The following is a 22,050-nucleotide window of genomic DNA, read 5'->3' on the forward strand; positions in this document are numbered from 1 at the left end:
TTGCCATAGGCTCACTAGCATATGTTGGATGGAGATTACCAGAGGGGTTTACAATGGGATGCTATTCCCAAGGAATGCCTATCCCAAGGGTCCATTGGCTAATATAATGAGGCTTCCCATATATGTGCCATTTACCTATAACATTTACCTATAATAATGTGGTGGTCCCACCCATACAATGCGTCCACCCATACAATGCGTCCACCGCAAACAATGGGTCCACCCATATAATAGGCCATCCTCAAACAATGGGTCCACCCTATACAATGCATCCAATGCATATAATGGATCCACCCTATACAATGTATCCCCAACGCATACAATGGGTCCACCCTATACAATGCATCCTGGAAAGCTATAGTGAAGGTCTACAAATGAGGGCTGGACCCATTAGGAAATTCAATATTATGTGAGATCTACCCTATTTGGTCCACCCCTTATAAAATGGGCCAGTCTTCATATAATGGGCTTCTAAGGGGGTCCACTCCATTTATTGGGCCCACCTCACCATAGAGGCAGACCTCATAAAATGGCTCTACTTTATATAATGGGTCCCCCTTTTCATATAATGGGTCAAGCAAAGGTAATGAGCCCACCTCATATAATTTGTACACATGGTCAATTCAATGGGTCTACCTTTTACCTAGGGAAGTGGTTTATGGTGGCCAACGTGGCAATAACAAATATGTACTCATGGTATGGATCATGACACCCATGTGAAAAAAAATGGTCACAAAATAGATCGCAGGGTGTGTGCCATGAGTCGTCTTGTGAAGGCTTTTCGCAAATGCAAAATAAGGAAGGCTTCCTTTCATGGAGCCAAGGAGTAAGAGAGTTAAACAAGGCAAGGCCCTATCTATTGGATGATCTCTTTCGTAAGGGCCGATCACCTACATAAATGGGTCCACTACTTAAAAATAGTTTATTTACATTGGGTTTAAGATCTATACACATGATCTATACACACATGGATCCATCACCTTTATAAATGGCATCCAAAAAGAGATCCAAGTTTTCCAGTTTCTAGTCCAATCATCAAGGTAATACTTAGAGGAGCTGCTTCGAGGAGTTGTGCTTAAAGGAAACTCTATTTAAAGTGAAATCTAAGCTTGGTGTAGGCTCAAAATTACCATCATCTACCACCCTTCTGCAAGGGGTTGCCCCTCATACAAGGTGTCCATCATCTACCACCCTTCTGCAAGGGGTCGGCCCTCATACAAGGTGTCCATCCTATAGAAGCCACCCTAATACAAGGGGGGTCCATACTACAAGGGGGCCACCTATAGAAGCTACCCTACTACAAGGGGGCCACATATAGAAGCTACCCTACTACAAGGGGGGTCCATCAGATATAATCTAGCCTTCTAGGAGGTCCATACTACAAGGGTCCCATCCTATAGAAGCCACCCCACTACAAGGGATCTGGCCTAATGGGTGTATTGTCCTTATACAATCGGCTAGCTACCTATAGATATTATTTTTCTCTCTCGTCTGCTAGTTGTGGACCCATTATATAATCATTGGACGCATTGTATATTGCGCTCTTGCATGCGAAATCCATCGTAGTCTATGTTCCTGCACTTTTTTTGATGAAGTGTTTTGTAATCGATACATATGGGATGCATGGATTTGCAAGGGCCGGATCCATCACATGAGGTCCATCCATTGTATAGAACGGACCCATTAGATGAGATGGACTTATTATCTGGGATAGACCCATTATATGAGCTAGGCGCATTGGTATATAAATGGGTCCACAATATAATTGCTTGTGGATGGAATCGATGTGTTTTGAGGTATGTCTGTGATGGGCATTATGTGAATTTATTTAACAACTCTAATGAATGGCTTCAAGTGCAATTGCGTGGCATTTTTTATTTTGAGAGATCTTCAAGAACCAAGCAATGCCCATAGGGATGGATTTGCAGGCCATCATCAAAATTCTTATTGATCACGTCCTTGTAGCAGAGCGGACCCATATTTTTGCATAGCGGATCCACTTAATTTGGTAATTGATCTGCTCTACAAAATAAGTCGACTTCTTATACAATGGTTCCACCTCAATTGGTGCAAGCCTTATACACAAATGTGTTCACCCTATTAAGTCCACCATTGCTCAGTACGCAATGGGGGTCCAACACCTTTATGCAAAGACATATTAAATGGGTGATTGTGTAGACAAATTGCCCGAAATGGTACCACCCTATTGTATCATTTGGGTACAAAATGACTCCAAGCCTTTATTGAACGAGGCTATCTTGTGGATTTACATTTTTTTGTCCACCACTGATTATACCACTGATTAAAACATGGAAGAAGCCAACTTTTTATTTGTTAAAATGATGATAAAAGTTGGCATCTGTGAGTACCTTGGTCCACACTTGATGGATTAAGTCCATCATTATACAATAAGTGGACCCATATATAGATAGACCTAACCAACATATATATATATAGAGTTAACCAACATATATACAAAATGGACACATGACAGGATAAAAGAATCTCTAAAGAGATTACATACGTGACATACATCAAATTACATACATCAAATTCCCCTTTAGAAACTTTTACAGCTACATGTTTGTCAAGATAATTAACCTTATAAAAAGTACTTGTCGCTCCAGAGCCCAGGTACTCAAGGAACTCAAGTTCATGACCATCTATAACATAACTGTGACTCTGATGACAAAACAGATGAGCCGGGTCAGCCAAAAACACAGCAGCTAAAGACCTTTTAGCTGAATCAAATTCTGCGGATCTACTGTACACTAAAGGAGACCTCATATCCCACACATCTTCTGACCAAGCCCTCTCAACTGTGTACCATTGAATACATCGCAAATTTGTAATAGCAACTGCTATTCTTTTCCTAACAGGGCCTGCAGACTGCAAAACAGAAATTGCTCTTCTGATAGCATGCCCAACATGAGCCTTACAATTGTATTTCGGCCTTTTAGAACGCTTGCCAGGATCAGGAAAAGAGTATAAGCTTACAAGCGCTGTTACATTGGAAGCCACATGACATTTACCCTTGATATAAATGGTATAATCAATCTGCTTTTGATCAGATAATTCTTCCCTTTCATGACCTGTAAAGACCATCTCCTGCTTGCACTGATTCCATTTGACTTTCTTTAGCATTTTGTTGAATTTTTCTTCGAGAATTCGTACACCCGGATCATTCAGGCTATTCCACTCAACCCTGCTACCCCAAATGTCGTTTGCTACCTTTTCGTTCACTGCCAAGGGAACACAATCATCCCTTACTTCTGCATTCTCCTTCACCAGGATTCCAAGTTCAGCCGGTGTCTGACTTAAGTAGGTACTTTTTCCAGCCTCCTTGAGCACCGCATACATGAGTTGCAACTTGGACTTCATCTTCTCATCCCTCTGTAGCAACTCGGACTCCATCTTCGCATCCCTCTGCTTCAACTTGGACTCCAAAATTGCCTCCATTCTCTCAAGCATTTCCATTGTCACCATATTTGCCACCATTTTATTGGACTCATCTAGAGACAGACAAGAAAGGACATGGCCCATCTATATAGGCAGACAAGAATGGACATGGCCCATCTATATAGGTAGACAAGTGTACCAAAAAACTGTCAACGAGAGAGAGAATCGATATATTACCTGGTGGGGAGAAACGCCTCCTCGTGCTTTTCCTGAGGGGAAACCCTTTCTGTATATCCAGAGGCTCTTTGCCCTTCCTCTCATCTGCTTTCATTCCAGAACTTCCCCGCTTCCTCTTCTCATTCGCTTCCATGACGTTACCAGAAATTTCCCGCTTCCTCAGTTTCGACATCCTGAGTAAGTGAGTGAACGCAGACAAGACGGGAGACAGGCGGGGGGCAATTCAGTCTATAAGTGTATATTAGAATAAGTGTGTAAGCCAAAGGGTGAACTTAGAGAAATGAAAACTTTGAGCCAAAGGGTGAACTTACACATGTAGGTCAAGCTCTTAAATAGGATGTTTGGAGGAAGGCTATGGAGTAGGAGATTGATACCTTGTCTAGCTAAACGGAAGGTTGTTGGGGTGAAATGGGAGGGCGGAAGCAGTATCCGTGCCCCCTACAGCAGTAGACGTGCCCCCGACAGCCTCTACAGCAGCAAACGTGCCCCCGACAGCAGTAGGCAGACGTCCCCATGAGCTACAGAAGTACAAGAAAGATAACTTGGCAGCGAGAGCTACAGAAGTACAAGAAAGATAACTTGGCAGCGAGAAGAGTCTCTTAATGGGAGCCCCCCTTAATATGGTGGGGCAACCGCAACAGCAAGCCCAACCCAAGGTACCCAGGCTTCAAGCATAGGGTTACACGGGGGCCTTTGTGGGTGGGTAGCCGCGACACTCCATCTTGGGTTATTGGTGAGCTCACAAGTTGAGGGTTCACATTTATAGGGGGCCCATGTCATGCTTTTGTGTGGCTGCACTCAGGGCTTGTACCTAAAACAAAGGTCTTGTTAGAGGCACCAGCTTACACGATGATCTTGTGCAAAGGGGGTTGCTTGAAAAGTGCTCACATACTCTCGTCATCATGTATGCAAAATGCGGTGGGCTTGGGAAGGTAAAAGGGTTACTTGACATGCATAAGGGTTGTTGTTGTCGCATGGGCTGCATTAATAGCAGGCTATGCATGAGAGGGGCATGGGCAAAATGATTTAGGTTGTTTTGGACAAATGTAGTGTGCCCAAACCTCTAGTAAGTAGACTCTGCATTATTTTGACAAGGACTTTCAATCAATCGTGTAGTCCTCTAAGTAGTTCTGCAAGGGAAAATAGGAATTTGGATGATCTTCGTATTTGGTTAGCTAATTGAAATGCTACAGACAAATTGTCATTACACGGAATAAGTTTTTGTGCCCCTATAGTGAGGATACATGAGATAACTTTATCTAGATATAGAGTACAGTGTGCTTTACTTAGTATGACTCATGAGCTGACATGAGATGTTTAATTCTGAGGGGACTCAAATGTTCAAGCATTTAGAATCATAACGTGAGAGAATTAATTTATGGGCAACTTTAACTACATTCTCAAAGTGCTTTTCTAGATGCTCTATGTATTGTGATGATTTGCAAGTAAAGAAAACAGTCTATTATTATTTTTTTGTTTTAATTGTTGTTGCTTGAAGCACATGTGTTTAAACTTTGTTCATGTCTGTTAATCTTCTGCATTGTTTGAATTTATTTCATCTTAATAAGTTTGTTAATCTTGTGCATTGTTTGACATATGGATGTTTGGATCTTTTTTCATTGAAACTGGGCTCGATTACGAGAAATGAGACCTGAACTGGTTTAGTCTTAAATTGACGTATTATTGACGTATTGTTGATAACCCGAAATTAGGAACTGTTTATCCATCTCTATGGGAACTGCACTCACAAAAACATTGAAGTCACTATGTGGTTATACTCATTTAGCAATGTCTTACAACTAGATACTGATTAAAAAAATCCATAAATAGCTCTCATCGCGACAAGACTCACATTCCACCATCCGGATTTTCTAATAATATCTAGAAGAGCATCTCCTACTACTAACCACAAATGCAAAACGGTGTCGTGCCACTACGAGGACACGTTGTGAAAATCTTTTGGAAGGATTTTTGTGCTCACATAGCTTGATGAGGGTGATGTATACAAACTGCATGCACAACTCCAAGGTCTTCTCTACACCATGTAACACAAGTCTCTGAAAAATATAGCTACAACTTTGACTGTACGGATGCATGGGAAACACCAAGCAAAAAAAATCTAGACAAAAATCTATTGTCTGTTACATACACACACACTAATATACACACTTACTCTAATATGCTATGCCAATATCTTTTGCTAGTTGTCCACATCTCCCATATCTAACTTTACTTTGTGGGAGTGAATACTGTGTGAGAATGAATATTCTCAAAGAGAGAGAAAGAGAGAGAGAGAGTAGGAATATTCTCAAGTTACATAGTAACCTATATCACAAATCTTTTTGGAGTTGACTTGATCTAGTGGATGAGGATTGAAGAAGATAATGTTGTTGGCTTCAATAGGCATGCTTCTCAATTATATTATGTCGACACCACTCCTGAAGGGATCAAACGCAGTGAGTTTCTATGACCACATCGCTTCCGCTCATCTCACATAACGTGTATTTAAATATACACCTCATGTGCCAAGACTTGCCACATGAGTAAATTCTCCCTTTCTTTTTCATGGGACACATTTTGTGTATCATAGTGACACCTTAGGATGGTTGAAAGGCGGAGGTCACCTCGAATCAGGCAAGAGCCTATAAATACCAAACCAAGGCTCATTTTTACAAGCAAGCAATCAAGAGAGCATCCCTACAAATTGGCACCATTCTCTCTCCTCTCTCTACATCTTCCTCGCACTCGTCTCTCCGCTCTACATCCCATCAAACACATTCTCTCTCCTCCCGCAGCCCAAACCTCATCAGCGTTTTCAGCCTTGCGCAGTGCTTCGCATCAGCGTTTTCAGGCCTGCGTTTTCAGCTTTGCATCAGCCCATAGCATCACCGCTTTAGCCCTCGAGTTAGTGCTTACATCAGCGTTTTGCGTTAGCGCTTCAACCCATCTCTTTGCCAACATCTAGCCTCTCTCAATCTCTCTACATCCGGCTCAAGACCATACATGCTTCCCAAACCATAAAAAAATTGTTGGCCGTTTTCCACCAGACCAAGACGACGACATCCGCACAACAATCATCCTCCTTAAGGAGGAGACATCTCCACTACTTTAAACCAACTAAACCACTAGTATGACAACTTACAAATTCATAAAAACACAAGAAGACATTCACGACACAACAAAGAAGAAGCAAAAAGTGGAAGATCCATCAAGCGATGAGCCTTAATGCCAATGGCGTCAAGAAGACAAGGAGTCTCTAATGGGAGAGTTCTATGAACTCGTGAAGGGACTATATAAGTTATTTTCCCTAAGTTAGAAGGGCTTAACGTCATATGGGACTAATTACCCTCAAATTACATCACAAACTTACACAACACATATAGAATATTGCAATAGAAGTTACTGCTTAAAACAGTCATAACTTACGTTAAAACACATTACACAGAAGACTTGACATCATTGACACAATGCACATTTCTTCTTGATTGCCATTAGAACACACTTTGCATTGCTATCCCTTGCTCTCACAATCGTAGGTGACTGAATAACAAATGTCAAATACACTGGTAATACTCACCACTTGAAAAGCAAAACCGAAATAAGGAGTTGAGGAGATCCCTATGCTCAGGTTTCTGATCCACAATGCAGTTCGCATATGCCTTCACAAATCCCACCCCCAACTCAGCATCAAACCCGTCAGCCAACTCAGTCGCTGTTGCATGTGCAGCTTCCGAACCCTGATTCTGCAAAGTCCCAGCACCGAACCTTAACAAATCTAGAGCTGCCATTGAAACCCCTTGCTTCGCTAACTCCTGACACCAGTGGGATTGCTGAATTCCTGCAACCATGATGTTCCAGCCGGTATAGTTCCATCCATTGGCCATCCACTTTTCCTTGCACCCTTCAGAAACTAAAAATCTGTGCACCTTAACCCTGGAAATCTCGAGAAACTTACGCATCCCAATTGGCCTTAGGCACTCCAAACCTTGCGACCGAGTGGACATTTGCTGAATTGTGCTCAGACAACAATTTTTTTCATCCAACTTTTGCATAAAACCTGCTTGCAGCTTTGCTAACTTTTGGGATTCCACCTCTGCTTTTGCTTCTACAGTGTGAAGCTTTTCTGCCAAATGTTGAATTCTTCCTTGCTGCACCATAGACTCACCCTTTGTTTTCTCCAACTCCTGCTGCTGCACCATTGCCTCACCCTTTACTTTCTCCAATTCCTGCTGCTGCACCATTGCCTCACCCTTTAGTGTGTGTGTGTGTGTGTGTGTGTGTGTGTGTGTGAGAGAGAGAGAGAGAGAGAGAGCGCAGGGTAATGAGAGAGAGAGAGAGAGCATGGTAGTGTGTGTGTGTGTGTGAGAGAGAGAGAGAGAGAGAGTGCGCGTAGGGTAATGTGAGAGAGAGAGAGAGAGAGAGCACGGTAATGTGTGTGTGTGTGTGTGTGTGTGTGAGAGAGAGAGAGAGAGAGAGAGAGAGAGAGAGAGACAGCGCGCAGGGTAATGAGAGAGAGAGAGAGAGAGAGAGCGCGAGAGCACGGTAATGGAGAGAGAGAGAGAGAGAGAGCGCGCAGGGTGATGAAACAGAGAGCACTTCTTCTTTCTTTAGTTAAGACAGAGAGCACTTTTAAGAGCACATGCCACAGAAACAGAGACATGCATTTGCACAGAGATGGCGGGAGAGAAAGCGCAGAACTTATTAGAAGCAAAATTAGCGGAAGAATGTTTAGATATTACCATTCGATTTGAAGAGCAGTCTCGTTAGACCTGCTCTCTCCGAAACATGATTACTGAAGCCAGACCCGCTCTCTCCTAAACATGATTAAAGAAAGAAACCCTTCAAATTGCTCACATTTTACCACGCATACTTGGATCCAAAGTGAGGGGTGTATTTTTTTCCCATTGTGCACACTTCAACCCTCAGTGATGAGCAGGATATCGATGCATCCATACAGTCAAAGTTATAGCTATATTTTTCAGAGGCTTGTGTTACATGGTGTAGAAAAGACCTTGGAGTTGTGCATGCAGTTTGTACACATCACCCTCATCAAGATGTGTGAGCACAAAAATCCTTCCAAAAGATTTCCACAACGTGTCCACGTAGTGGCACGACACCATTTTGCATGGTTAATAGTAGGAGATGCTCTTCAAGATATTATTATAAAACTCGAATGGTGGAATGTGAGTCTTGTTGTGATGGCAACTATTTATGGATGTTTTCAATCAGTAGCAAGTCGAAAGACATTACTAAATGAGTATAACCACATAGTGACTTCAATGTTTTTGTGAGTGCAGTTCCCATAGAGATGGATGAACAGATCCTAATTTCTAGTCATCAACAATACTACAACAAGTGGTGTAGTCTTTTCGAGAGCTACATGGACTGCATTAAGAAGCGTGTTTAGAAACAAATATGCTAGAAACTTGTTGTGTAATGGTCTAGTACAAAAGTACCGCCAAGCAAGTGCAGCCATGCATCAATAAAATTGTTGGCTATACATGCATGTGTACTTTTTTTTTGACGCCTCTCACCTTCATCATTCCAAGTAGGGTTGTTAAAAACTAGGAGCCATAATGTCAAATCAAAAATGACATTCTACTACAAGGAAGTGTCTTGTATCAAATTTCCATTCATTGATTGTAGCATTCCAACAATGAAATTAAAAACTAGGGGCCATAATGTCAAATCAAACATGACATGTAGCTGACAAGGGGTCCCACTTCATTATCTTGAAACCCTCCATCTCTTTATACAATGGGTCCCACTTCATTATCTTGAACTTTTGATATGACAACTAGCACGCCATATAAAAGTAGTCCATCCCCTTATACAATGGGTCCGGTCATTACCTCCTAGGAGTCCTTAGTTGCTCCATCATTGTATACAAAGAGGCTGTAGGTGCGATGAGAGGCCGTAGAACCTTTTTGGGAAGAAGCAGGTGCGTAAGTTGCTAAACAAGCATATTGCTTCAAAAAGGAGTGCAAATGTGAGTTTGGACATAATGTCTGGTGGTGAAGACCATGTGGAGTTTGATAATGGTGACAACAAAGTACACGAACAGAGGAAATTGAGGAAGAAATTGGATGACACTAGGCAATTGAAGCTAGATCCTTCCAAATATGCAACTATTGGATGGCCCTGTTCTCCTGGGTTGGCATCATCCATGGGATCATGATGATCATGGTCATGGTCACGAGCATGACCATGGCCATAGCAATGAGGAATCAAAGGCACATCATTGATTCTTGCTCATGTCATTTCTTTCAACAAGCGCTAGGCAAATGCCTCTGTCTATCGAATTTAAAGAGATGCTCTCAAAGCCCCCCTACCCGCCATGTCACCAACCACCCAATTTTTTCACTTGATCAAAATATATTGTAGTCATTGCAATGTTGAGAAAGGCTGTTTGAGACTTCACTGGATCTTCTTTGTTATCTTGAAAGGATTCCTCTAGCAGCACACTCAGATGCCATCCTATATCCATCTATGATTGTCATGGGATGTATATTCTTTGCGATGACCTTCTTTGCTTCTTGCATCAGTAACTCTCCTGCTCAAACAACCATTGTTCCATCTCCCACTTCATCATCTTAAACTTTTGATATGTCAACTAGCACCCTTGGTGCTGCTGGATTGTCTATGTGAATCATTGCAATGTTGAGAAAGGCTGTTTTAGACTTCACTGGATCTTCTTTGTTATCTTGAAAGGATTCCTCTAGCAGCACACTCAAATGCCATCCTATGAGTCCTCTAGGCCCTAGAGGACTCATAGGAGCATCACTGACGGTATACATTTATATAATTAAGATGCATATAATATTCAAGGTGTATATGTGTATATTTGTATATTTGTATACACTCCCTCAAGCTTCACTTGGTGCCTATTTAGTTGTATCATGACAAACTCCATCAACCTGCACAAAATACAATAAGCATAATCATGTATAGAACACTAAGAATGAAATTGGCATGGAATTCCCAAAAATTATCTCACAATGCACCATGGAACAGAGTACTTACCACCGTTCTGCTAAAAAAAGACAAAAAAAAACGCTCATGGTGGCAGTAAGCTAACACCACTAACCACCGGTGGTGGACTTAGGTGGTGGTGGCCATGGGTGCTAAGGGGCAGCAATGGGAGGTAGTGGTGGTGGCCTTCAAAAAAAAAAAAGCTCGCTCCAAAGCTTGCTCCATTGAGCTCGCTCCATAACCGTCCCTTGAGGGATGTGAGAAGGCTTTTCACAAATTGAAGCAGGGATTAATTTTTGCTCCAATTTCGCAAGCCCATGATTGGAACAAAATCTTCCATGTACATGTAGATGCATCAGCATATGCCATAGGGTGTATATTAGCCTAACCAGGAGAGAAAAAAATTGGATTTTTCCATTTTTTACTCTAGTAGGCAGCTAAACAATGCTATGAAGCGTCTATAGTATGCACACATACCAATAAAGCTTCTTAGCTCATATAGATTCCTTGGATTAGGCCATGCTTTTATTTCCTCCAACTTTGATGGATCCATACGGATACCATCTTGAGAGATAATATGACCTAGGTATTGAATCTCTTGAAGAAAAAATTTGCTTTTCTTTTGGTTTTGAGAAAAAGATTGTTCTCCTTCAATGCTTGAAAAATCACTTGGAGATGTTTCTTGTGTTCCTCCACGGAATTGGAGTGGATGATGATATCATCAAAGTAGGGTCTAAAGATTTTCTCCATTATACGATTAAATGTGGTTGGTGCATTAGTCAAGCCAAAAGGCATGACTAGATATTCATAAAGACCAGCGTTGTGTATACGCGGTCATTAGGATAACTTCATCCATTATCCTTATTTGATGATAGTCACTTTTAAGGTCAATCCTACTGAAGTAGGTAGAGCCTTGTAGCTTATCAAATAGATAATCTACCCGAGGTACAAGAAATTTATTTTTGATAGTGATATGGTTTAGTGCTTGATAGTCCACACACATGCGGTATGTACCATCTTTCTTTTGCACTAAAAGGATTGGAGAACAAAAGGGAGAGGAGCTAGGCCTCACCATCCTTTTTCTAACAAATCTTGTACTTGCCTCATGATCTCCTCTTGTTGAGCGTGGGAAACTCAATAAGGAGGCTTGTTAGGTGGTGAGTTTCTGGTAGGAGCTCAATTCGATGGTCATCATCCCCTTGTTTTGGAGGTAAGTCCATAGGCATATCATCGATGAACACATCTTGGAATCAGAAAATTAGACAAGGCTAACTCTTCTTGATTCCTACCATTTATATTTCATGAAACATTAGGACCTTTTAGGGACTCTTTGACAAAAATCATGTACGTAGAAACTAAGCTCTTCATTGATTTATCAAAAGCAGGTGAATTTACAAGTGGTATAGTACGGTCAGACTCACTAGCATCTATATACACCCTGTAGATGAAGTAGATTCTCCTTTCAAGGAACTTCATGTTGGCAGCCATGCGGTTGAACCATGGTGCCCATAGGATAGCATCCTCATGTTGGAGAGGAGAGATATATAAGTCTTCTTTGTAAACATAGCTTTGGACGTGAAGCCTCAACTTCCCAATCAAGGGAGTAACGGTGTCGTGCCGCTCCGCTTTCATGATGGGAAAAAGAGTAAAGAGAAGCAGAAAAGGTCTATTTGAAGCTCACACATTTATTGAGCAGTGACCAAGGCTTGAGAACAAACAAGGAGGTCCAGAAAGTGTATGCTTTATGTGGTTACGAAGGCCTAAGCGTAGAGATTTTATGCTTGAAGAAATGGTTTTACATGTGAAAAGGCTCTTAGGACATATAAGGCAACTTGGGTAGAGGAAGACATGTGGTCAGTGGTAAAAAGGAAAGTGTGTGAGAGACTTCACATCTCTGCATGAGGGAGGCCGAAAAAGTCGTAGTCTGTAAAATTTTTGTAAACCAGGTTTTTGGTAAAACCGGGCCACTTAGAGTGAAGGAAAATAGCGTTTTGAGCATTTTTGCATCTCACGCACAGAGGCTAATTCTGCACCGATTAAAAGATATTCAAGTTTTCGTTCTCTGCTGTATCAGGATAGGAAGCCATAAGATTTGAGCACTCTTAACTCTTTTTCCAAGCTTCCATATCCCACTCTAATCCAAGCTTCCATAGCCACTCTAATCAAAGAAGCCATAACTCAAGCCATAATCTATTTCTCAAGCCATAATTATCATTTTCCTGGGATTTCTCTCTCTCTCTCTCTCTCTCTCTCTCTCTCTCTCTCTCTCTCTCTCTCTCTCTCTCTCTCTATCTTAAAGAAGTAGAAGAAGAACGAAGGAGACAACTTTTATCAAGGCAAGCTCGGCAAGCCAATGAAGGCAAATTAACATGGTGTAAGGAGTTTGAATAATTTAAGCAACGGTACTGTTAATTGTCCGCTTTGGGTAATCAAGCTTCAGAATCGTGTTCAAGTTGTTAGTTTTAAGCTTTGTCTATTTAATTGTGTTTGCTGCAACTCTCTTCCACACGCCTCTCACAGCCAGAGGCCCCGCGCCTTCTCGGCTCACCTTTCGAACACAAATCCCCCGACATTCTTGGTGAACCTGACGTGAAACGAGACGGGGTAGGAGGTAAAGATGGAGATGCCAGAACAGTTGATGCAGTTTATTGAAGATTATAATTCCAATTGACTTGATAAAACTCTAGCAGTTGCAGATTTGAAAAAAAAGTTGGGATTAGTTCAGGGATGTTTGCAAGAAGTAAAAGCTATGAAGATGAAAAAGCAGATTGATGATGCAATGGAGATGGCACTTGATGTCGTACATGAGCAGTGTGGTATTTTTCAAGGACATGATCCAGATGGACTCCTTGCATGCTATAAAATAGAGATAAAGAGCCGAGGGATTCCAGAAGATCGGATGATTTCGAGTTTTGAAGAAGTGGTAACCTCCGAATTTAAAGATAAGATTCGAGAACTGGTAGAAACATATCCCAGATAGTGGGACTATTTTGCAGATGGGTTTGTTCATGAAATCTCAAGGATTATCGAGTTGGCAATGAAGGAGATTACCGAACAAAGCCAGGTTGTTTTCTATAAAGAAGAGGGGAATCAGATGCAATTTCTTAATTATGATCAATTTTGGGAACATATTTCTGCAAGGAGGAAAGCCAAGGCAAATAAAGCTTTTAAAGTAGCAGATTCAGCTTCAGAGGACCATCTTTTGAGCAATCTAGCAAAGGTAAAAAATGAACTTAAATGCTCAAACAAAAATATATGATTTTTTTCGAAGATTGCTCGCATGGAAGTTACCTCCGATAATGGTTCTAGTGAAGAGCTAGACTGTACAACAAGTGGTTCACAAGCTTTGACCTTGACATGGGTTATTCTGAAGGAGTTCATCAAGCAGATGAGCCTGTACAGGATGCTAATGAAACTATCAACACTATAGCCGAGTAGGACAACATGTTTGTTGCAGATGATAGCATCAATAAAGCTGTTATATACACATTAGCTGATGAAGTGACCAAGATTGTGGACCCAACACAGGATGAGCCTGAGAATGCCAATGAACTTATGATTGCTACTAATAATATGTTTGCAGATTCTGTTATCACAGAAGAAGATGCCATAATTGATGGTTTTTTGGCTAGATCTGAAGGAGATGGTTATAACATTATAGAAGAGCTTTTTGATGTCTATACCTCTTCAGAGGGCGTGCCAAATGAGCCTTTACAATGATATGATGGATTGCTAAGTAACATGGATGCAGATGAGGAAGAAGAGGATGAGTTTGATGAGTTTGAAGATTGCCTAGCTCGTGCTCATTGTGAACAGGATATCGACAAAGATTCTACATCTATACTTATACATGGGCTGCATGAGGAGATAACTCCTACAATTTTGCAAAGTGATTTTTTCGAGGATGCTATGGATAAAGATTTAGAGGCTAAATATATTTTCCATGATCTAGCTAAAATTCCAGCAGGATGATAAAGGTCCAAAGAGTCCCAAGGTTCTTTGTAATGACTATGAAGCTAGAGGGAGTGATGATGCTAAATCATCCTTGATCCTTCAAAAAGTTCAAAGGGTTTTTCAATTCCTTAAACAGGATGCCAATTATGGTAGGATTTGGATGATACCTTTTTTAATGATTTTTATGTCAGTGATGGTTTGGCTGCCAATAAAAGGGATTCAATGCTCTTTAAGGCTTACTAATAACGAGCTTAAGTTGCCAGGAGTTTATGGGATGTGGGTGATGCACAATGCTTTAGGTGATTCTCTAGTATATTGTGGGGCCCATAAATTCTATGTCCTCTTAATGGTATTTGATCCAGGAGATTCTAAGGATCTTCAAAAGCAGGTTCAATACGGATGTGGGTGTTGCACAATGCTTTAGGCGATTCTCTAGTATATTGTGGGTCCCATAAATGCTATGTACTCTTAATGGTATTTGATCCAAGAGATTCTAAGGATCTTCAAAAGCAGGTTCAATACGGATGGCTACTTGTGGATATACATTTTAATTGCATGCTATTTGATCCTGGAATAGTATACCTACACCAGAAATGTTTAATGTTGATTGATACAGTAAATGTATGCTCATGTGGATATTATGCTTCTCCACTATTGGGACAATTCCTTATTATACCATTTGATCCTGGGAGCTATTGAAGTGCAACTTGCAGATTCAAGGATATCAATTATTTTCTTGTAGTAGGTTGCTTGGCACTAAGTTTTGTTTTTGGATTTATGCTATGAAGAGAAGAGTTTTTGGTTATGCAATCAATAAGCTTACGTGGCTAGCTTCCAGTTGACATCTTTGGACAATTGATAAAGTATCTTCACATCTTTTGAGTTGGTTCTACAACCAGAACTTGAAGTAAAGGACTTGACGGCCATTCCGTGTGTAGACAGATTAAATCATACTCGAGCGAGCTTGATGGTCAAGCCGTGTGCATCATTAACTGGAGCACTTGAATCTGGTCGGGTTCACTAAACAGGTTTTTCATAATCAAATGCTTTGGAGACACGACATATACGGCTCAAAGATTTGCGATGGAAAGCTACCAAATAATTGAGCTAGACCATTGATGATATGGTTTAAGCCTTATTTTGTTTTACATGTACTTACCAGTTTTGTGATCTTGATGGCAAGGAGATTAAGGTGATTATAGCAGATATAGATTGAAGACCGGTTGGCATAGACGGGAGGCTGTGCAGGTTCAGAGGGGGTGGATGCGGTGCCGCTCCGCTTCCATGATGGGAAAAAGAGTAAAGAGAAGCAGAAAAGGTCTATTTGAAGCTCACACATTTATTGAGCAGTGACCAGGGCTCGAGAACAAGCAAGGAGATCCAGAAAGTGTATGCTTTATGTGGTTACAAAGGCCTAAGCGTAGAGATTTTATGCTTGAAGAAAAGGTTTTACATGTGAAAAGGCTCTTAGGGCATATAAGGCAACTTGGGTAGAGGAAGACATGTGGTCAGTGGTAAAAAGGAAAGTGTGTGAGAGACTTCACATCTCCGCATGAGGGAGGCCGAAAAAGTCGCAGTCTGTAAATTTTTTGTAAAACAGGTTTCTGGCAAAAACGGGTTCGAAAGGTGAAGGAAAATAGCGTTTTGAGCATTTTTGTGTCTCACGCACAGAGGCTAATTCTGCATCGATTAAGAGATATTCAAGTTTTCTTTCTTTGTTGTATCAGGAGAGGAATCCATAAGCTTTGAGCACTCTTAACTCTTTTTCCAAGCTTCCATAGCCCACTCTAATCCAAGCTTCCATAGCCACTCTAATCAAAGAAGCCATAACTCAAGCCATAATCTACTTCTCAAACCATAATTAATCATTTTCCTGGCATTTCTCTCTCTCTCTCTCTCTCTCTCTCTCTCTCTCTCTCTCTCTCTCTCTCTCTCTCTCTCTCTCTCTCGCTCTCGATCTTAAAGCAGCAGAAGAAGAATGAAGGAGACAACTATTATCAAGGCAAGCTCGGCAAGCCAATGAAGGCAAATTAACATGGTGTAAGGAGTTTAAATAATTTAAGCAATGGTACTGTTAATTGTACACTTTGGGTAATCAAGCTTCAGAATCGTGTTCAAGTTGTCAGTTTTAAGCTTTGTTTACATTAATTGTGTTTTTTGCAACTCTCTTCCACACGCCTCTCACAGCCAGAGGCCTCGTGCCTTCCCGGCTCACCTTTCGAACACAAATCCCTCGACAACGGAGGCTTGCTGTCCCTTGAAAGTTGTGTCCGCCATTACAGTATCTTCCATCTTGAAAGCTTGAATGCCCAACTTGGTGGCAACCTTTGATATGAAGTTGTGAGTAGAGCCAGGGTCAAAAAAGATGCATGCATCATGCTTCCTTACCTCTCCCCAAGCATAGGAGAGAGGTGATCCTTTGCTATGAGCATCCTCTTTTGGAGCTTCAATGGTGGAAGCTCTAGGAGTCTCATTGCCAGCATTGCTCTTGGGGCAAGAACGATATCCATGTCCTTGGTCCTCACACTTAAAACACTTACGGTCCTTGCAAAAATCTTCAAGATCTTCCAGACAGAGTTTGTTTTTACCTTTGTAAACTCCGTTCTCCTTGGACCAATTGTTATTGTTGTTGTTGTTGGAATTGACCTGGGAAGAATTTTGGGCATTGATTTTCCCCTTTGCATCATTCTTGTCTTTGTTTTCCATGGGCTTGACATTCCTTCTAGCCCCTTGTTGTAAATTGATGCACGGAGCAACCATGGTGTGGTGAATTACTTTGGTGATAGAGACACACCGTTGAGAGTTGACATAGTCTACCATCTCTTCAGGTAATCCCGTACAAAATTGTTACTTTTGCACGACGAAGTCTATCTTTTGGAAGATAGTATCCTTGAGATGTAAATCCCAAACCCAGGGAGGTCAGCTAATAAAAATGTAAGCTATCATGTGAGTTCAACAGAAGGGTATTTAAAGTTCTTGAAACTAATAAAAATATATATACAGAAGGGCATTATTTTTTCAAATTTGAAAAAAACTTACAGATTTTAAAAGAAAAGGGTACATTATATTCTTAACAAAATTCACAGATAAGGGGTTTTACAAACATGTCTTGAATGCACGTGATATGGTAGTTTTACACATAGTGAACCCCCTGAGATCCCAAAACTTGTCTACATATTTGTGGATAGACTCATGAGAGAGAAGCTTCAAACTGCACCATTTGTCAAGCACTTTTTCCTTTGCATCGCTCGCAAGAAATTTCTTCATGATGGAAACTCTTAGAGATTTCCATGTCTTTGGGGCTTTGCCATTGCCACAAAGGCTAGCCCACCATTGACAAGCCGCTTTCTCGAAGTGCATAGCTACATGGTGTAGCTTGGAGGACTCCGTGAAGCCCTTGTCTCCAAAGGCCGCATCAAATTGCTAGATGAAGGCCAATACTTTTTTGGTGGCACAAAAGGTGCCATCATACGTGAGAAAAGAGATACTCTTTCCTCCGTCTTTAAACTTCTTGAGCTTTTGTGACCTTCATCATGTAGGGTATGATTTGCGATTTCCTCCCCTCTTGTATTCTCTAGGAGAATAGCCATAACTTTCATCGTAAGAGGAGGAAGGTGAAAAAGAAGGAGAAGAGGGTGACCTCTTTCTTGCCTTTTTCTTTCCTTTGTTTCCTCTCTTCCTTTTCAGAGTGACGAGGAGAAGGGCTGTGGGTTGAACGTTTCCTCTTGGGAGGAGTTGGCGACTGTCTAGACCGCCATCTTCGTGGAGTCACATCTTCAGAGGAACTTAGGGACTCATTACTTTCCCGTTCTTTGGATTTGTCCTCTCGTATGGGAGAGAGTTTTATTTTGGGGGTCTCTTCAAGAGGCCTCCTAAGCTCTCCCTCCTCTTGGAGAGGAAGGGTGATCCCATAAGTGAGAAGTTCTTGAGTAACTTCGGCTTGCAAAGAAGGGTTTCCCATAGCTTGCTACAACTTAGTAACAAGATAACTGACAAACATGGGGGCATCATCATTAGCACCTTCATGTGCAAATCAAAGTTATCAATGTTCATTCTACTCTCATGGTTATTGTCAACCTTAGTTGCTACTACTCTTAGCCTTTGAAAATCAGCATTTAAGTATCTACACCCATAGCTTGAATTGGTTAATTAGAGAGAGTAGTGGAGTGGGTCTAATATTGCAAAGTTGCCGAGAGATAGCTCCTTTCAAACATCTTACGGGTCCATAATGGTAAAGCCGTAGGAAAGTCTAAAAATACTTCATTATTAAGTCCAAAGCTCCCGATGTGTGCACTATATCCCACATAGTGGGCCAAACAAAACTGATAATAGATCCTAGTCCCACTTATCCTAATATATTTAATAAAATCAACCATTAATAGGCTACTCAAGGACCTCTCTTCTTAAGCAAGAAAAGAGAAACCAAATGCTCTGATACCAATCTAATGGAAATGGCCTACAAACTTTGAGAGTAACAAAATTAGGAAATATAGAGAAAGCATTTAAGTGAGATTACTTTGTGAGCACAGAGGGTGAACTTAATTGATGGTAGCAACCTAAACATAGTACTTAGTTAACTTGGCATGAACAATAATCTCTACAAGAGAGAGAGTTTAGAGAACATGACAATAGTTGAGGACCGGATTTATGTGGAACCGGTCCCCCCTCCAATAGGCATTTGTATTATAGACTCTCCCAACAAGAGAGACTTGGTACAATACAATATTTGTGTTCCTTGTGACCTAGGTGATGCGATGAAGATGGAAAGCTTCATGCACCATGAGTGAAACATAAACTTTAAAAAAAGCATTAACTATCCCAAGCCTCAATCCTAAGGCCTCAAACACCTTCAAAGGTGGAGAGAGCTAGCGGAGAATGAGGGTACGAAAGAGGAAGAAGAAACATTCCATAGGAGAAAGAAATAGTTCTTATCGTCACTCTTCTTGCTAGCATACATAATAGCATAGTAATGAAGATGGAGTAGATAGCAAGCTTAAGCATTGAAGCATGGCTCTTGGTTGGATTTGCATTCCATAGCCAAGAGTGTTGGTGTAGGATCTGAACTTCTCTACTAGCTTGCAGAAGGAGATGGAGCTCTTGCACTTTGCACTTCACACAATGAGAGAGTGTGTGAGTGTGTGTGTGGGAGAGTATACCCCCCAAGCTAGCCCCATTCTTGCTTTGGTTGACCCCCCCTTGTAGCTCATGCTTGAAGCTCATTGGACCCTTGCAAGCCTTGTCAATCACATGCAAATGAATAACAAGCAACAAGGGTAGTCTTGGGACAAGTGTCCCCCTTTCCCCTTTGAGAGAGAGGACTTGATAAATGCAAAAAAAAAACCTTGCAAGCCTTGTCAATCACATGCAAATGAATAACAAGCAACAAGGGTAGTCTTGGGACAAGTGTCCCCCTTTCCCCTTTGAGAGAGAGGACTTGATAAATGCAAAAACAAAAATTGAATAAATTAACTAATTTATCATTGGATCCCTTGGGAGGCCAACCAATAGGCATTAGGCACACCATGAGAGCAACATGAGGAGGAGCTTGACATGTGTCCTATATGCTTTCTTTGTACCAAGCTTGCCTTGTGTGAGGGTGTGTGTGTTCTCTCTCATCCCCCTAGATTTAGGGCTCACCCCCTCTCTTGTAGGGATGGGATTTGATTTTTGAGCACCTTACTCTCAAACACCTTAGTTAGCAAGTATGACAAAGCACCTTAGGCTTGGGTAGTGTTCCCACAATCACCTCAAGCTCTCTAGTCGGCAAGCACGACAAGAACCTCAAGAATCTTAGCCAGCAAGAAGGACAAGAACCTCAATCACCTTAGTCATCAAGCACGACAAGCACCTCAAGCACCTTAGTGAGCATGTACGACAAGCACTTCAAGCTTGTGTCAGGTTTCCACCTCAAGCTCAGCCCTAGCTTACCTAAGGTCAAAGGACTTTTTAACACTATTTGTGGGACGCGTGTCTAACCTCACTATCCTATCTTATTGCAATATTAGTGAGAACCATGATTAAATTGTCAATCCATGGGATGAAGGTGACTCGACTAGTGCATAGAGGCTACAAGAGGGTGTCAATCTCTCGGAAAACAACTAACAACTCGCATCTAACTCATGTTACACTCAAGTGACAAAAATCAGTAAAAGCCAATCACTCATTGGCAAACAAATCACATCCGTTGCAGCATCAAATGACATTCAAACATTACAAAACTTCTAGGAAATGTTTATAAGGCCTAAGCACACATGCTTATGGTCTCAAACCCCACTTTAGGTCAAGTTCCAAAATCACGATTTATTAATAGCAGTGATTTTTGACCTAGTTGTTTTCGACCCAAAATGCATCTAAATGCTTAACAATGATGCCCCAATACCCCGCATATGCTTAGTTTTTTATTTGAAAGTGTAAATTCCTAGCTATGATGAAATTAAGCCATGGGTCGGCGATGCCAAAAGCTACAAAATACCGTGATGTATTTACGTCAATGCGTAGAGCTCTTACCTATGGTTGCAATGCAACAAACATGACTGCAATGTGACAACCGGGGAGGGAGTAGGAAGCATGAGAAGGAGAGGAGTGAGCGCCATTAGCTCACGCTGTGTATTTCATTATCCAAAACTTAATATAACTTACAAAAATTGGCTTTTATACCTTAGCCAAGGTTTTTGGTGGTCAAAACTAATAGTCTGGGAGTTTTGCCAAAGATGGATAATGACAGGTTGATACAATCTGGAAGCTTGTAGCCCCGGCTCATCAATTACAAGGTTTATCCAAAAATTAGGAGTTACAATATTCTCAATTTATCAAAATAATAAGTGTTTTTACAATGAGAACTTTGAAAAATGATATCCGTGGCATCTATGTTAGCTTGCTGCTAATATTCCCCCCGTCCTCGCATGTGTCGTCTCTTGACACAGCTTTATGGGCTGAAGTAGTCTTCAGGCTGGTGGCTGGCGAGGCGGTCTTTAAGCGCTAATAGAGACTTTTGATATCTGATCTTCCGTTCCTTAGCTGGCACTTGCAAGAACTGCATAGTTACTCTGTTTTTCAGCTCCACTACTTAGTAGCCTACAAACCTTGAGGTCAGATTGCTGATCATTGGCGCAAATATCTTCGTTCGCCAAGTAAAGAATCCCGTGTAGAAACATGCAGCATATTGTGTGAAGGTAGAAACATGCATCTAAAGTAGAAGCCATAGAGGACTTCTTCGAAAGGTTGGCCACTGAGATCATAGTACAAACCTTTGTTACCCTTGAGGAATGACATCCAAGGGGCGCCTGCTTGTTCTGGCTCATTAAACACTTCGATGTAGGTGAGCAGCATTCATCAAATTCTATAACATAGCACATGACAAATCTGGTAGACTTTTCTAGAATGACATGGCGCCCTTTAGGGTTTTCACCGTAGATTCTTCAGTCAGCTATCCCTTTTTTGGAGTAGGCAATCTGGGGTAATTCAGCCAAGTTGGCCGCTTCTTTTGTA

General features: G+C 41.3%; 1 protein-coding gene and 1 pseudogene across 4 annotated transcripts; both read right to left on the minus strand.

Moving 5' to 3' along the window:
• Positions 1 to 2,871: 2,871 nt before the first annotated feature.
• On the minus strand, positions 2,872 to 4,497 carry LOC147441726 (uncharacterized; annotated as a pseudogene). Its single transcript, XR_015184337.1, has 2 exons — positions 3,637 to 4,497; positions 2,872 to 3,512 (listed from the first exon to the last, which is right to left on the minus strand). The product of XR_015184337.1 is annotated as an uncharacterized LOC147441726 (transcript).
• Positions 4,498 to 7,095: 2,598 nt separating this feature from the next.
• On the minus strand, positions 7,096 to 8,660 carry LOC147441727 (uncharacterized). 3 transcript variants are annotated; one of them, XM_086483267.1, is made up of 2 exons: positions 8,376 to 8,660; positions 7,096 to 7,862 (listed from the first exon to the last, which is right to left on the minus strand). In XM_086483267.1, the coding sequence occupies exons 1-2, from the start codon at positions 8,376 to 8,378 to the stop codon at positions 7,191 to 7,193; spliced, it is 675 nt and encodes a 224-aa protein (XP_086339393.1). In that variant the 5' UTR covers positions 8,379 to 8,660; the 3' UTR covers positions 7,096 to 7,190. The 3 variants fall into 3 exon arrangements, with proteins under 3 accessions (XP_086339393.1, XP_086339392.1, XP_086339391.1); XM_086483266.1 differs by having other exon boundaries at positions 7,096 to 7,865; positions 8,376 to 8,659; XM_086483265.1 differs by having other exon boundaries at positions 7,096 to 7,868; positions 8,376 to 8,654.
• Positions 8,661 to 22,050: the final 13,390 nt, after the last annotated feature.

Source organism: Adiantum capillus-veneris, chromosome 15, assembly GCF_014529385.1.
Source record: "Adiantum capillus-veneris isolate H3 chromosome 15, ASM1452938v2, whole genome shotgun sequence".
Taxonomy (NCBI): Eukaryota; Viridiplantae; Streptophyta; class Polypodiopsida; order Polypodiales; family Pteridaceae; genus Adiantum; species Adiantum capillus-veneris.